Raw genomic sequence first — 17,753 nt, forward strand, 5'->3', positions numbered from 1 at the left:
AACACACCATCTGAACAATTTGAGACTCTAGTGGACCTCATTGGTCATAGACAGAGCTGTTGCTGATGGATCATCTTGGTAGCAGTTCTATAGCAATTCTGTCTGGTTCTTTCTGTTTGTTTTTCTCTATTTCCTGGACCACATTACTTAAAAACTCTTTGATCCATTCTAGTCTCCTGTAGCCAGATCTTTGACAAAATGTGCCGTCTGAGGCTTGATGAACTCAGACAGGCAATGAATATGATTGTGTGTGGGTGTGTGTAGCGCGGGTCTAATACAGTCTGTTTATCCTCACTGGTGAGGGTAATGCCAGTTATCATTCAAGCATTCAGCTCAAGAAGGCAGACAAATCTGCGAGAAGCTCTTTTTCTTTCTCTCTCTCGCTCGCTCTTCTGTCTTCTTATGCAGTTTGCTGGGGAAAATCCTGTCGAGATCCATTATTTGGGTTTATGCACCCTGATCCATCCTGTCAGTAAATTCTTGGCACAAGCTGTTTAGTCACTATTATGGATTAATATTCATACAGGGAAAACAAATAGAGCAAGAAATTATTTGTCAAACAAGGACAATTTGCCGCAGAAACAATCACAGCTGATTCTTTGACCAACAGATACAATATTGCCTGTTTTTGCTTTGGCTCCACATATATTTAGCAGTTTTTTTTTAAATAAAAAATATTGAAAACAGGATAACTGTTGTTCATTACAGAGTGACAAATTAGATTTAGATTTATCAAAACTGAAATTTTACATAAAACTTTTGTTGATAAAGAAAAGTATTGTGAATAAATTAGTCAAAAAGAACAAAATTATCACATCCAGCTAAACTGGCACCAAATACCAAAAAGAGAAATGAAATAGGAAAAGCCAATGTGGGTTCTTTCATACTGTATAACTTACTTGTAGTTCAGAAAAGAAAACAATATGAACATGCGGCGGCCACTTAAGACAGATTTAAAATGTAACAATACTGAACCACTTTGATGACAGACTTTGGCTAAGAGATTTAAGAATGACCAAAACAAGATTTCAGATGTGTGCAGTGTGGTCAGTCTGTTGGTTTGTTCATTAAAATTGCCTCAACCACGTCATTTTTGTTGTCATGATATGATCTGTCAAAACAAAATCACATCACTTTTTTGATGTGCATGCTATGTATAGGGCGATTAAAAAAGAATACCCCAACTTTGAAAATCTGTATTTAATCAAAGAAACATGATGACCACAGCACTTGTTATGACAAAATGAGCAACCAGATGAAACTTCAGAGCTTCCTTAAATTGACGACAGAAAAAGCTTAGCTCTCCTTTTCTTCTTTGAAGAGTTGTTGATTTTCAAAGTTGTGGTATTCTTTTTGAATCACCCTGTATACTGATGAGTTTCCATCATATATACAAAATGTATTATCTAATAAAACTTCATTTTTTCTATGCGCATCTTTAAAATTTAAGAGCACTTTGGTGTTTCCATTAGGCATTTTTCTTCAATATTACAAAATGAGCATGAAATAGATGGAAACGCAGCTAAAGAGTTGTTGTTTTTTATTTCAGTTGATTAAAATAGCTGCTGTGTGCATATCTCCATTAAGTCCACCAGACTTTAGTGTGCACATTTATCACTAACAGAAGAGTGATATGGTTTGATTGCCTAATAGTTTTGCACATTTAAAAATGACAGCCTACATCTTTCATAGATGGATGCTGCTGCAATTTACGTAGGTTAAAAATGCAGAAATACTTTCCAAACTGTAAATCTGTCATAACTGGCTAAGCAGCATAGTGAACGTAATAAAACAAAACTATTGCCCTAATTCTCTGCTGAACTTCACATTTACTGTATATATAGCCTTGTCTCAAAAGGGAGGAAAAAACACAAATTACAAAATTCTCTTGTGTGGGTTTATTAGGTGCAAACTTTCCATCCTGCCAAGAGGGACATAGAGACACAATCTCCCAGGAGAAAAACTGAGCCAAGGGATCTGTCTTAGAGTGAGCTAGCTGAGAACACAGGAATAACATCTAAAAAACTCACCACGGCCTGACACACTCACATTAAACACATATAAATACCCAGACATGCACAGATGTGATATTTCCAGTCTCTTGCCCCTCCCTATGCAGTAAACAATCAAATTTGTGAACAACCTACAATATAGCATAGTCTAATTAAAAGTTAGACCAACAAGAGTAAAAAAGCTGTTCAAGAGGATATTGCATGCAAAAATTATTATTCTGTCAGTTCTCATCGCATATTTATTCTCTTAAAATATAAAAATAAATAATACATGAATGGTCTATTGGGATTCCAGCTGGAACTTCAAAATGACATCAAATTAACATTGACGTCAAAAACATGTCAAAATGCAAATCAATTTGATATTAAAACCTTAATGTCCATTTGACATCCACACATTGATGTCCTTTTGACCATTAAAATAATGACACAAAATGTGTGACAAACTTAAAAAAAAAAAAAACGAACACTGATCAAAATTACAGAACACTTTCAGAAACTTGCAGTTACAGTATGACGTGCAGTTCCTTCACTCAAAGCAGCCAAACATGCAGAGCAGGTAAAGCAGACAGATGAAGCTGAAAACAATCAAATAATGAAATGGCCAACCCTAAGTCCTGATGTAAACCTGAAAGAGAATCTCTAGAAAATCATTGGTGACAAAGTTATTGCTTGTTACAAACTCAATAGAGCCAGTAAACTGTTGAAGACATCAAAGATGAGATAATCAAGATCAAGGTCAGTGTGTGTAAGAGAATTCTTTGTTGATGATTATTTTTCCATTACTAGTTTAAATATTGCATTATTTACAAACTGGCTTTGATCTGGACATGTGCCAGTGTAAATGTGTACACCAACGCACAAAATGCCACGAGTAAAAGCATTGAAAAGCATCTGCTACCTTAAAAAATGGCCAAAATTTTTGTTTATGTGCCTTTAAAGTTACTGTAAAACACAACCTGATGGTATTTAAGAATAAAGTGGTCTAGATAGGGTCATTATTGATATGTATCCCTATATACATTTCTAGAGATCGCAAAATAAATCTTAGGAGGTAAGTTTTTTTTTGCAGGTTTTGTATTTTTTAAATCCACCAGAGGCCACGTACACAGTTTTAAATCTGAAATTTCTCTCACGAGTGTTCTCACGTAAATCCACCAGAGGCCGCTGTCGACTGGGTGACTGACTGACAGACAAATCATCCCACCCATCCCCTTCCCTAAACCCAACGTATAGTGTTTTCAAAAGCATCGACTGACTTCATCACCCCCTTTTCTAAACCCAACCGACAGTGTTTTTAGAAATTGCAGTCATCTTTTACCATGTTCTCACCCTGTTATTTACTTGTTTATTTTATTGTTTGCCTTTTTTTGTTTTACTTGCTTTCTGGAACTGTTCTTCACCGCAGTCAATTCCTCTCTGTATTTTAAATCAGCCTATGTATGTGGCAAGCCACTGGGCAAACTGGTAACAGTGGAAAGGTCAGCCACACAGAGGTAAAGGGTCAGCTGGCAGAGCGAAAACAAACAGAAGCGTGATTTTAAAGCAGGGAATGGTTCATCACCATTGAAGTGTTGAAAAAAGTCTCAAAAAACTCTGGCGATGAGCACAAACGAAAAACATCCCAGCGTGCACAAGGCTGAAGACTTTTCAGTATTACTATGGTAAACTGTGAGGCAAGAAATAAAAAATAAAACTTATTTTCCCCTGTGGTTTCCAGGCAACACCATTTCCCCTCTAAGCACTGTACGCTGGGAAAGCTGATACAGAGCCTGAATCCTGAGAAGCTCTCCCTTTTTCTTTCTCCTGCCTGGGATTGAAATGAGAATCCCGGGGTGATCTGACGCAGGCTCTCGGCTCTCTGAGGTTTTGTCATGAAAATGAGTGAAACATACTTCAGTTTGTCTTTCAGTAGGGATTCTCTAGGGGGTTGTGTGAAGGGCTGCACTATTTTATTTCACGACTCATTGATCTGTTGCACTTGGCTCACATATTCAGCCTTTTAATGCCATACTGTATGTGCATCAGTGTGTATTTTGTATGTGTACACTACCAAGGTTGTGTCTTGATTGTTCATGATCACATGACAGATGAGGTAAGGATGGAGGCTGTGGAGACAGTTGAGGTCATATACGTCTCCTTTGTTTGGTGCCCTCGTGTAAAGTGGGGAGCAAATGTTAAATGCTTTCTTTTGCCAGACAAGATAGCAGAGCAAAGGTCAAAGTCAGAATGGTGGGAAGATTCGGGACATTTCTATACAGAGATATGACCTATAAGGGTGTAGCTCTTTTCCCTATATATTAAAGCTTTTTTTCACTCTTCATGCGTTTGTCTCACACGCCCACACTGATATGGTGAAATATTGGCTCAGAATGTAGCATGAACAATTTTTTTTTTATCATTCACTCAACCTAAACTAAAAAGTGTTTCAGTGTACAGATGACAACACTGTCAAACATGATCCCCATTCAGATGGATTCACTAAAACAACCCTATTTATAAAAATGCCCCTATACCATCATCCAAAAATCTGAAAACAAGTTCAGTAATACATTCCAATTAAAGGAGCAAATGACAACAAGCAATTCAACCAGCTTTTTAAGGTCTCAAAACTCAGGGTTTCTAGTAGTACCTAGAACAGCAAATTCTACTAAAGGTGGTCGAACCTTCTCATTTATGGCTCCTAAACAATAGCCTTCCTGATAATGTCCAAGGCTCAGACAATCTCTCTCAGTTCAAAATTAGATTAAAGACCTGTCCTTTTAGCAAAGCTTACACACAATGCATCACATCATGGTATGATGCATGAGTGTGCTCCAGGCAGCCTTTAGAGATAAGGCAGTGCTATTGATGCAATCCAATACCTGTGAAGAAATTATGTCAACTCAAGGTATCTGGACCAGGCCATATAGAGCTGATTCTGTGGTGGTCATGTAGGAGCGGAGTGCATGAGACTAATTCCTGCAAGACCACAGTGACAGGCGAGTCTTTGCATTGATCCCATAGGCCAACCTATTCACATGCCGGTGACATACCAACATCTGCAGGGCTGCAGTTCTCTATGTTGAATGTCCGGCATTCTCCAGCCTCCGGCACCTAGACTATAGCTCGGCACAGAAAGTTTGGCCAGAGGAGAAATGATTGTGCCCAACTGAGCCTGGTTTCTCATGAGGTTTTTTCTTACATTTTCATCAATTGATGAAGTTTTGTTCCTCGCCACTGGCTTTGGGACTTGTGGAGTTGCACATCGATGGATTTGCTCTTCAGTGTTTGGACTTTCAACAGTGAATCTTAAACTTCACTAAACTGAACCAAATTGAACTTCAACTCTGAAAACTGGACTGACACAGTTTCAATTTACTAGAACTTCTATGTTAAGCTGCTTCGACACAATCTACATCGCAATAGCACTATATAAATAAGCATGACTTGAAGTACACCGGAAGGGACACAGTTTTGTTTGTGCTTTTACTGGTTGATAAATCCCTCAGATTTATTAGATATTTAAACTTGTTGGTCAGACCCTGCGATAAATAGTTAACACTTTTAGTGAGCTGTCTATTAGTATTGAAACAACGTATTTTGATTTCTGTCATGTCTACAAACGTTACATTAATTAAATGATATATTTTAAGAAACTAACACCAAAAGGAATTCTCTGTGAAAATCAGATGTGGAAAATAATTTGGCGTGCAAAAGTGCATTGTGGGTATTTTCTTTTTATAATAATTCATTAGCGTTTTTTCACCTTTATAAAGAAAGGACAGTAGAGGTTGCAGACAGGACAGAATTAAGAACAGAGAGAGAGGGGAAGGGTCAGCATAGGACTTCTAGCTGGAAGTCAAACTCAGGTCACTGTGAGCACCATGGTGCTACAGTATATGTTGGCTCACTTAAGAACTGGACTAGTTATTAAGTGTACATGGGTTGTACAAGCAATATTGTGGTGCATTGTGGGATTAATTAAGTGCCCATTATGGTTTTGGGCAGCACTACAAATATGTTTCTTCAAATAGTGCACTGTTTAAAGTCCACATGAAGCTGCGACTGTTTTTTTTTTTTTTTTTTTTTTTTTTTTGTGATGCAGTTCCTAGAGAAATGGAATGTTAAATGAGAAACAGTGGGTGTGGCTTGTTTTTTCTATGGCAAGCTGAATGTAGTAAAGTAGACATTTCATTCAAAAAATTGGTAAAAGAGTTTGAAGAGAGTTATTACAACCTAACAGACACTTCCTTGCTAGTCATGCCAAATTTCTAAGATATACGCAATCAATTTAACTGAAAAAAAAAACAGGAGGTGGATTTACAGATTTCAATTAAAGATTAGAAGAGCAAACAATTCTTTTCTTAATGACATGTACAGATGAGTTGTTAACAAAACTAGCAATGTCAACTAACAAAACCATATGATTTGTTTTGATTTCATGGGCACTTTAAGGGTATGAGGGGCATTTTTGTATACAGCCTCTGTATTAAGAATGCTAACCCAGTAGTTGGAAATATTCTTTGTAAAGTCTTTGTACATATCAGAATGCTTAAATCCCTTTGGTCAGTTTAATGCATCCTAACTGAATAAAATTCTGAATTAAAAGTATTCAAATAATTTTACACATATTAAAAGTATTTCAAATATTATATTGATAACATTATTGTTACAATAATGCATTGCAATGTAAATAGACATAACATATAGCATTGAAATACTGAGATATTTTAAAAGAAAATAACTTATTTTAACTAATAACTCATTTATATTAACTGATTTCATTTTCCACCGTGGAATGAACTGCCAACTTATTCAGCATATGTTTCATGCAGCGGATGCCCTTTCAGCTGCAACCCAGCACAGGGAAACAACCACACATGCTACCCTTCTTAAATATGTAACTGTATATTTCTATATCCCAAACTCCACCTCCCTCATTACGGAGTTAACATTAATGAGACTCACATCATGGATTCAGCATGTGCCAGATGTGTAGATGCACATGTTTGCCAATAATAAAAAAGTGTGAAAAACCTGTTGGTTTAAACTGTTGTGCTAAAACTGCTATGTGACTGCACAAACGAAAGCTGCTAGTGGCGCTCAGCTTGTGTAAGTCTTTGATTTCATTATGTTAATCATTCTCACCTGTGCGCTGGGCTCAGAAAGTCTGCTGCTGTGTGTGATTGCAAGGAGGTGCTAATAATATTTTACTTAAACGCCATCTGCTAAGACTACTGAGATGTTGAGAGGGGAAAGAGAGAAAGACAGCATGAAAAGAGAGAGAGAGAGAGAGAGCGAGAGAGAGAGAGAGAGAGAGAGAGACCGTCTTCAGCCAAACATGATTCTAATGAGAAAACTTGCAGTACATGTAAGTGTCTGAAAGTTTTGCATCATATTTGTGTCTTCATTTAAAGCTAGCTGTGTGGGTTTTTACAACAGTAACATTTTCACAGTGCTTCAGTAGAGTAAGCAGGCAGTATTAAAAGTGCAAAAACTTTTTTTTTTTCCTCTCTCTGCTGCGTTTGACCTTTCGGATGTCACTGAGGGAATATAATACAGTATGTTTAGAGGCACATTTGATTCCCTGAAGATTCAGCTGGAGAACAAAGATGACCCCACAGATGACCTCTGTAAACAGAATTAGATTCAGCAGGATAATATTAAAGACAATATGAATCAATACTTTTAATGTTTGCTTTCTTAGGGCACACCATTTTTAATTAAATACCTTTTTGAATTTTTGCTGTTCATCTACATGACAACAGCATATTTGAGGAATCTGTAAATCCAAACTGTCTGTGTAAACCACAAAAAAAAAAAAAAAAATTTATGCATGGGGTGTGTTCAGTCTACTATTTTAATAATAATAAAAATGATTAATTGCTATGTATACCTAAGATGGAGCTTATGCAAGGGCTCCAAGATGAGAGTTATATCACCAGCTCTGGCCCCAAACATATTTTAGCTGCCAAATATAGCATATATTGAAGTTTGTGTAATTAATGACTTATAAACTCCAACAAAATCATCACATTAGTCAATAAGGCAAAAAATAAAAAATAAACATGAATCTCTCATTAACAGCACATGGTGTAAACATGCTTTTAACACCATTATAAGATGAAAGAAGGATGTACTGTAACAGTATTTTGCAGAAAATTCTCAAATGACAGGCTAGCATTTAAGACAACTCCAACATTTTAAAATTTACTTTATAACTTTAAGGTAACACTATTTATAGACAAAGTGAAGAGGCTGCATTTTGCATGTGATGAGCCATAGAGAATAACTTCTTTTTGGCACTATTTAGGTGCAGAAAATTATTTGACATCCAGATCTTAATCTCAGCATAGCATTAATCTCTCACAGCAGTGGGTTTAAGAGATCTTAATGTAATCCTGCTGGTCCTATGCTACCCAACCCACTCCGAGCTGGTATCACTAGAGCACTCAGAGGAGTGAGGCTCACCTGCACAGCACCAACTTGCTGGCCTCCGTTACACTCACCCCACTAAACACTCCCATCCGGGTCATGGCACCAATGTAACCCCGCCGGTCCTACACCACCCAACCCGCTCTGAGCTGTTATCAAACCGGCAACCTTCCGCATGGAAGTCGTTTGCTCTAACAAGGAGGCTAAAGATCATGGCCTCTAGCGTCTGTCGCTAGAGCACCTTTAGAAGACAGAGGAGTGAGGTTTACCTGAACAGCCCCTACTGGCTGGCCTCACTTACATTAACAACCAATCAAGTAAGCATTATGAAAAAGTGAAAGACAAAGGACTGAGCCTTAGGGGACACCAGTACAGAGAGGAGTTAACAAAATAGTGGCAGACTATAGGACCATCTACTAGTCTTGCCTCCATAATTCAAAGTTTTCCATGTATTTTTCATGGCTTCATGTAGAAATAATTTTAACACTGTTGTTGTCTGCAGGCGAAACATTTAAAACAAACATAAAGGAAAACGTTTGTGGTACATTGTTGTCAACTTCTTGTACCATTAATGCCTTGTTATTTTTTTGTATCCATGTTAGTCTTAAAGAAAATGTCTTCAATCTTTATCAAAATGCAATAATTTTATTATTTTCAATCTATGAAACATAATTAATATTACTGTGAATTTACTTAGACCAGAGATGCACACACAATTTCTTAAGAAGAGTCAAAAAACAAAGTTGATTGAGGGTTGTGGCCAAATTAAAAGTTGCCATGGGTAATTTCCTAATTTATTTTATAATATTCAAAAGTAAATAACAAAAATACTTAATCATATTATCTAATGAGCTATTTATTTTAAAATCGTATGATGAATTCATTACAATAAAACCAATTATTTCAAACAAATAATAAAACCAGGCTTTACTGAAAGTCAATATAGCCAGATTCCTATCTATCCATCACTTTGACCATTTTTTTTTTTTTACATGCAATGCCCACTTTGCACTTTGCACTTAAATGGCAAATCACCTTGGCTTTATAGAAAACAGAATATTAGAATTGCACTTAAGGATGAAAATACACTGAAATAGAAGATTTCAAGTGATGTTTCTCTGGCTTTCACTGATTAAAGAAAGTAGCCCTATCTGAATATAATCCAGTCTATATTAAAGTTTTATTCTGCGGCATTTAGATTAGGCTCAGTTAATAATTCTCAGGCAAATGAAAAAAGGCAAAAGGGGCAGTCAGTCAGATCAAAGATTGGATTTAGACAGAATGAGTGAATAATCACCAGGAAAGATTAAAACAGGCCAACCGTGGATGACAACAACAGAAAAATAAAACAAATTACAAGGCCTCAAAATGTCCCTGCTGGATATTGATTGTTGTATGGATCTGATTGTCCAGATCTGATCTGGAAAATTAGTTTGTTGTTTTTTACTGCCTTAAAGGAGAAAAGTGATTGTATTTGAAAAAACACAGCCCCAAGTGTAATAATGGCTGAACAATAATGATTTTCAAGTCATATACTGTATGTACAAGTATCCTGTAAGTAAAAAATAAAGTAAAACGGCAGCAGGTGAAGAAGATTTTATTCTCTCTGTGTGAAGTATTTTCTAAGTGTAAAGCAGTTCATTTTCTCTTCTCAAAATGTATGGAGTGTTTGCAGCAAACATGCCAGTGTGTGTTAAAAATACAGTGATGTGTCTGTGTAAGATGAATATGTCTGCACAGGAGCAACACTAGGAGAAGGCTATAAGGCTGAAGAATGATTGTGTAGAATAACTGAATATGTAAAGCACTGATTATACATGTTAAATACTTGTATGAAGCTATATGTGTGAGAAGTTAGAGAGTAACATATTATAAAGTTATTATCCTATCATGACAATGTATGTAAACACTTAGTTCCTTTGCATAAGTTGCATCTATACTTTGCTAACATAGACCTGTAACATCTCTGTTGACATGAGCTAGTGGGCTGAGAGCCAAGAATAGTAGGACCCATTAGACTAGAAACCTATTTAAAAATGGTCAAGAGTTAAAAGGAGACATCTAGGGGTGTGTCAAATAACCCGTATAAAGATTTTGGAAACACACAGAAACTTTAGAAGGAGCAGGAGAGACTTTGGAAAGAGAGAACCAGAGATAGGAAGTGTCTAGGAGAGACATCACAATGCTCTGGGGTCTGCTCTTTCTTGGCTTTATTATGGAGAATAAAGTCTATTTTCTGATATTCAAAACCTCTGGTCTGATAATTTCTAATTGATAAGAAGTCGAATCACGACACAGGCTGTAAAAAAATGTAATTTACTATAAAGGCTCATATTAAAAAATAGCGCTAATATTTGACTTATTTGCTTAAAACTAAATGTGAATTTGCTGTAAAATTACGATTAGAGTATCATATATATGTGAAAAAAATTACCATAGTATTTTACACTGTTTTACTTTATAAAAGGATCAAAGGTTTCTTTCAAAACCAAAAATCATATGGATCCCTGATGTACAAAAATTACACAAACACAGAAGCAAACACATACCCACACAAAGTAATTTCACTAGTTACATTTTAAATTCATTCTGCTTTAGGATCGGTTTGAATGGCCACGACACATCCATCTAGCTCTGAGAGGCATTATTCTCGCTCGGTGACTTTCAACTCTACGGCATTTGATCTTGCACTAATGCATATATTCACCAGAATGTGATGTGTGAGGAGGCTGCGACGGCTTTTGAGCTTGTGAATTATTAGCATATACTCTCTCAAAACAGCAGCGCGAGGATCGGTGGAGACGGGAGACGACAAGTACACAACCTGAAACCAAACATAAGAGAGCAGTGGCACATGCTCTGAGAAACCCTTACGCTGATGAATCTTCATGATGCTGTACAGAAAAGTGCTCTCAGATGCATTGTTTACCATTCTGTTTCCTCTTCATTACAGTCGCTGTTTCATTCCTGACAGAGCGGAGATGCTGATGCGTCGTATCTCTGCTTGTCCTGTAGAGAAACTTGAACCCGCAGCCCTAATGGGCCGTTTGGGGGAAGCTGATTGGCATATCCGATGAGTCCTGTCGCCTGTGTTCTGTGTGTCCAGCCCAGCTCCTGCTACTGTTAGTCTGAGGCGTGCATTTTCCTCTGTTAATGGTCCTGCAGCAGCAAACTTTCGGGTGATCGCTGTCTAATTGCTGCCTGTGTCAGTGGATGCCAGATCAGCCCGGAGAGAAACGGCCAAATGAGACACACATCAAACGCCAGCAGAGGCCGAGATGATGAAGATGAAGGTCCGCTGTTTACTCATTACACACACATCATGTGTGTGCGGCGGAGGCAGTGGGACTGAGACCTTGGCACATCAAAAACGGGCCTCGCGCACATACACATCATTAGTGCCATGAGAATGGCATAAATGAGGCCCACGCACTCAGCATCTAATGGTTTGTGTCTGGGGGCAATTCTTTTAGCAATGTCATATGGAAAAACAGCACGATAGCAGTAAAAATATGTGAAAACGTCCAGCATGTGTCATTTTGCTGAGACGGAGATGGAGGATAAATATAAATACCACATCTAATTGATTTGGTTGCTAGGGAGTGTTAGCGCCGATGCAGTAAGAAAATGATCACAAATGGCCCTAATAGTAGCACAGCATTGCAAATATTTCCTTTCAAACACACACGCACAAGGCATTTCCTTCCTCGACGGAGTCATAAAAACCAAATAGGAGTTTTCAGAGAAACTGCTTGCACACCACACTGAAGATTAATTACTGTAGCCGACTGCTGAGAAGAGTCCAGAGGCAAAGACACACCAGAGATTAAAAGTGCCAAACTCTTATAGTGGAATGATTTAGTGCGGTGAAATTCTCTCTAGATTTAGCAGACAATGTGCTTGTAAACCTGTAGGATACAGCGTCACTGCTTAAGCGGTTGATGCAGGATGGACACTATGGCGACACTGGGGTGGAGCAGTGGGGAATGTTTTGTTCCCTGGGCTTGGCATGAGGGAGGCCCTGGTGCAGTGCACAGAGGACTAAGATCCACTAGACTGGAAACTTTAAAGTAGGTCAAATGATGGACTAAAATGATTTCAAATATGTAACTTTTAAGTAAAGATTGCTGTATGTCACTGGTGTTTTTAACTAGTGAAAAGATGATAAAGAATATATACACTCACTGGCAACTTTATTAGGTACACCTGCCCAACTGCTCGTTAACGCAAATTTCTTACCAGCCAATCACATGGCAGCAACTCAATGCATTTAGGCATGTAGACAGAGGATCTGCTGCAGGTAAAATCGAGCATCAGAATGGGGTTCACCAAAATGGGACAATAGAAGATTGGAAAAATGTTTTGATGGTAGGGTCACAATTTGGCATCAACAACATACAAACATGGATCGCTCCTGCCTTCTATCAATGGTTCAGGCTGGTGGTGTTGGTGTAATGGTGTGGGGGATATTTGTTTGGGCCACAGCCTACCCGGGAATTATTGCTTACCATGTCCCTCCTTAATGACCATAGTGTACCCATCTTCTTCTGATGGCTACTTCCAGCAGGATAACATACCATGTCATAAAGCACGAATCATTTCAAACTGGTTTCTTTAACATGACAATGAGTATGTTTTCATGGACACCGATAATTTAATTTTAATGCGATTAAGACAATACTCTGATTTCTATTTTTATACTTATTTTTTTTATTTTATTTTTTGTTTCAATTAATCAGATTAAGGTCATAACAGAACTAAAGAAAAATCGAATTAAGAAATGTGGAGTATGCTGATTTTAGTTGCATTATTGAAGTGCAGTACAGACATGTAAACACCTTAACCTGAACTATTACCGCCATGTAGGACTTTTTGCTGCTATTTGCGACAAGATAGTCCACACACACACAGCTGTTTGACACTCTTTGCACCTACCGAGTCAGTGAAGACCACAGACACCTGCATTGTGAAGTGCGGAGTTTTTTTCTTCTTCTATTAATCATGCTATATGAACTTAAACTAAAACAACACTCTTCCAGCAGTTCATAGTTGCATCCAATATCTGGTTTATCACAGGGGGCATGCATGAAATGTTCTCTAATGAAAATGAAAAATGAAATGCGGATAGTGTGGTGACGCAATGACAATAATCGAATTATGCGCTATGACATTGAAAACAGGATCATGAAAGGAACATTCAAAAAGGAACTCATGTAAATTAAGGCAAATAATTCAATAACTGTAAACGTATTCACTGAGTTCACTGTACTCAAATGGCCTCCACAGTCACCAGATCTCAATTCAACAGAGCACTTTTGTGATGTGGTGAACGGGAGAATAGCATTAGGGATGTGCAGTGAACAAATCTACAGAAACTGCGTGATGCTATCATGTCAATATGGACCAAAATGTCTGAAGAATATTTCCAGTACCTTGTTGAATCTATGCCATGAAGGATTAAGGCAATTCTGAAGGCAAAAGGGCATCCAACCCGGTACTAGTAAGGTGTACCTAATAAACTGGCCGGTGAGTGATAGACTATTTAGAAAGAGGTGATATATATATATATATATATATGATATATATATATATATATATATATATATATATATATATATATATATATATATATATATATATATATATATACATATATATATATATATATATATATATATATATATATATATATATACATATATATATATATATATATATATATATATATATAAATATATATATATATATATATATATATATATATATATATACATATATATATATGTATATATATATATATATGTATATATATATATATATATATATATATATATGTATATATATATATATATATATATATATATATATATATATATATATATATATATATATATATATATATATATATATATGAATGTAAACTTTGAATCTCATTCATCTGTCCCTCCCCACTTTAAATGTCTGCTACACCCCTGTATATACTGTGTAAATTATTAATGCATAAAACATTTAAAATGGTGAACTAAATATGATACATTTCAATATTTATCACATTTAATAATAGCCTTATTTCAAACATAAAATCAATGTAAAATATTGAATAAAATGTTCAAAATTGTAAAATATTTCTTTAAAGGATTGATATTATATTATATTATATTATATTATATTATATTATATTATATTATATTATATTATATATATAAAAAAAACTGAGAAGCCTAGGCTACTTACGATTGGAACTTTATAAATGATTTCAGGCCCTGAACAGACACATACGAATGTTACTTTACTGATCTCAAGTTTGTTTTTAAAAATACAAAAGCGAGCTATAGTAAATCGATTATTGTTTTTCCACAATATTATTATACTACAATGATTTCTCATCTCCTATTTATTTAATGACGTTTGATGAACGACTAGAGGGCGCATGATGTTTCTATGGCGAGATGAACAATAACATCCGGGTTTCTTTTAACCCTACATAGCAACCGCAGCGCGTCCTCAGCCCTTGGCAACTCAAACAGACGAGCATTAATGCGACGCCATTGAGTTATTAGCAGGTGTCCTCGGTGGAGTTTTGTTTCTGTTTATCGGTATCGAACTTAAAATATTGTTTGGTTAGCAATGTGTACAAAAATGAGAACCTTTGAACCTTTGGCTAAAGGAGAACTGAAAACGCAGGGCTTTACAGTGATGTCCACAATGAAGAATTCGGTGGTGAGTGCATTTTAGGTTTGTTATTTCGGTTTATAAGTATTTGATTTACTTTTATTTAGTTAGAATAATCATAAAAACAGAACACTAACGTTACTCGTAGCGAACGCAGATCATAAACAGCAGAACTTTTTGCAGCAAAACATAATATCACTGCAAATGCAGATGTTGTTTTACTTTTATTTTGAACAGTAACTCGATTGCTACCGTTACGACAGTAAGATTAGTGGTTAGCGTTAATATTTTCTTATCTTTTTCTTAATAAGTCGTAAAGCCTTGACTGTCATGAAATGATTATGCAATTTATTTATTTAGTTCCCAAATTATATTTTTTAGCCTATTCATCACATAACCTACAAGTGTAGCAACAAGTGTACATTAGGCCTTTTAAACGTTCATTTCTTTTTGGAATTTTCAGTGTGACTACACTAACGTTATATCTGCATTATTTATACTACATAAAAATATAAAAACTATATATTATATAAAAATTGAGAATAGTGTATGTGAATTGTGGGCAGCACGGTGGATCAGTGGTTGGCACTGTCACCTCACAGCAAGAAAGCTGCTGGGTCAGTTGGCATTTCTGTGTGGAGTTTGCAACTTTGCATGTTCTCCCCATGTTAGCGAGGGTTTCCTCTGGGTGCTCCGGTTTCCCCCACAGTCTAAAGATAGTCTACAATACTGTAGGTGAATTGAATAAACTTAATCGGCTGTAGTGTATGAGTGTGTGAATGTGAGAGTCTCTGGGTATTCCCCAGCACTTGGTTGCTGCTGGTAGGGCATCATCTGTGTAAAACATATGCTGGAATAGTTGGCAGTTCATTCTGCTGTGGCGACCACTGAAGAATAAAGGTTAGCAAAATGAATAAATGAATATATGTGAATTATGTTGTGAATTTGTTTTTGCATGACAAGGAGGTGTGATCAAGCTTCTGTTTATGTTCGCTGATCAATATTTGTATGTGAATGAAAAGCAAAGCAAAATCGTTTCATCATTTTAAGTGTCTTTAAAAAACTTGAACAGTTAATGTGAATATATTTTTTTATCTGTTTTGCTTGAAATCTTTCAGCGGAGATAAGAGAAATCTCTAACAAAATTTCTTCATTTGTGTTCTGAAAATTAATGGAAGTTTTATGGCTTTGGAACGACATGGGGTGAGTTAATGGCATAAATGATTTCAAACTCCTTCTAACTTTCAACTGTAATGGTTACTTTTTTGATGTGAAGCTATCACAATTGATATATGCAACTGACAAATCTCAGGAGGGTGCAGCCTTCACAATGAGACACGATGAATATAAACCACCTACATGCTTCTAAAGACATCAGTAAACAACATATCGAATCATCTTGTTGACTTACATCTTTCATATATGTTAATGGCCTAGTAGAGAGCATTTTGCAGTAATGCTCTTCTGTTTTTAAAACTGCTAATGGTATTGTGTCTTGTTTAATGTGCTTGTGACTGAGTTAATGTCATACTGTATCACTTATTAAAACACTATTTTTTTATTTATTTCACAAACGGATTTAGACATTAAACCATTGACTTGGGATGTATGAATTACATTAAGTTGGAACATTAATCAAACTAATTAATAATTTATTCATGTATGATAATAATTTTTTATGATATGTAATATCTTGAACTTCTATTTTTAGTATAAAATGTGCAAAGATATGCATCAAGCAGACAATTTTATTTTTTGTTATGTGTGTAGTTTTTAAAGTCAGCACAATACTTAAGTTAAGTTTGTCCTTTTTCTCCTACCATGATTTAAATCAAATTTAAAACAAGAAATCAAATGTAGGGTGGTGCATGACCAATTGGATCATTGGAAGATGGGCATTGATAACAAATTGAGCAAGATTTGAATGGCAGTTTGTACCTAGTTGTGGAGAATCACCGCCAGTACTCGGAATGCTTTCAGATGCCCACTGTTGATGAGGATGAGAAAAAAATTTACAGACGGAATCTTGTAATGTAAAGTATCTGCTCACACTGTGCTATTTGAGCCACGAATTGGTCATCTGAGAGAAATCCTAACAGATTCCTATAATTCTGGGCTAAAATCTGTATTCTTTGATTGTTGGTATGACATGTTCAGCGTCAGCCACTTAATAGCTGTTGCAATCAAATTGTCTCTTTGATAAAAAGTTGGCAGTGTCAGTAGTCATACACTTTGCTGCAGTGTGACTTAAGGCATTACTGTGTGTTTGTCATGAGGTTACATTTCAGAACGCAGTATAGTGAATGTGTCATGGATAAATTACGTCAAATTCTGGGGTGAGTTTTCTAGTGTGTTCGTGTTTGGCAAATCTTGATTGTCCTCAGTCTGACATTATGACAACTGAGGCCTTACAGTGACATGGGAGTCATGTGTGTGCAGTCTGACAGGCTGCAATTGCAGTGTGAGCTGGGCTTTAGTTTGAACCACTGCCTCTCCCAAAGGGAGGGCAGAAACAAGACAAGCCCTGATAGCCTTATCCTAAAAGCATTCCATGTGACCAGAAGCAAAAAAAGTTTTTTTGAGGGGGAGGGAAGGTTAGGGTATTTGATTAATATAATGAGAGCAAAAAATATATATTTTTTACTAAATGAT

The 17,753-nt window shown here is 36.2% G+C and overlaps 1 protein-coding gene across 7 annotated transcripts in view; it reads left to right on the plus strand.

Annotated features, from left to right (window-relative positions):
- Window positions 1-14,913: 14,913 nt before the first annotated feature.
- The window catches only part of pacrg (PARK2 co-regulated), a 160,589-nt gene continuing 157,749 nt past the window's right edge, over window positions 14,914-17,753 (plus strand). For 6 of the 7 annotated variants that reach the window (XR_015512537.2, XR_015512538.2, XR_015512536.2 and 3 more), the window contains exon 1: window positions 14,943-15,149. Coding sequence is in view for 4 of the 7 variants with exons in the window: in XM_087288973.2 (XP_087145099.1) it covers window positions 15,057-15,149 (93 nt within the window). In the remaining 3 variants the exon portion in view is untranslated. Of the gene's footprint in view, window positions 15,150-17,753 lie in introns of all 7 variants that reach the window. The other variant, NM_001007398.4, reaches the window with a different exon arrangement.

The sequence above is a fragment of the Danio rerio genome, chromosome 17 (assembly GCF_052040795.2).
Source record: "Danio rerio strain M-AB ecotype USA chromosome 17, GRCz13ab, whole genome shotgun sequence".
In the NCBI taxonomy this organism is placed as follows: Eukaryota; Metazoa; Chordata; class Actinopteri; order Cypriniformes; family Danionidae; genus Danio; species Danio rerio.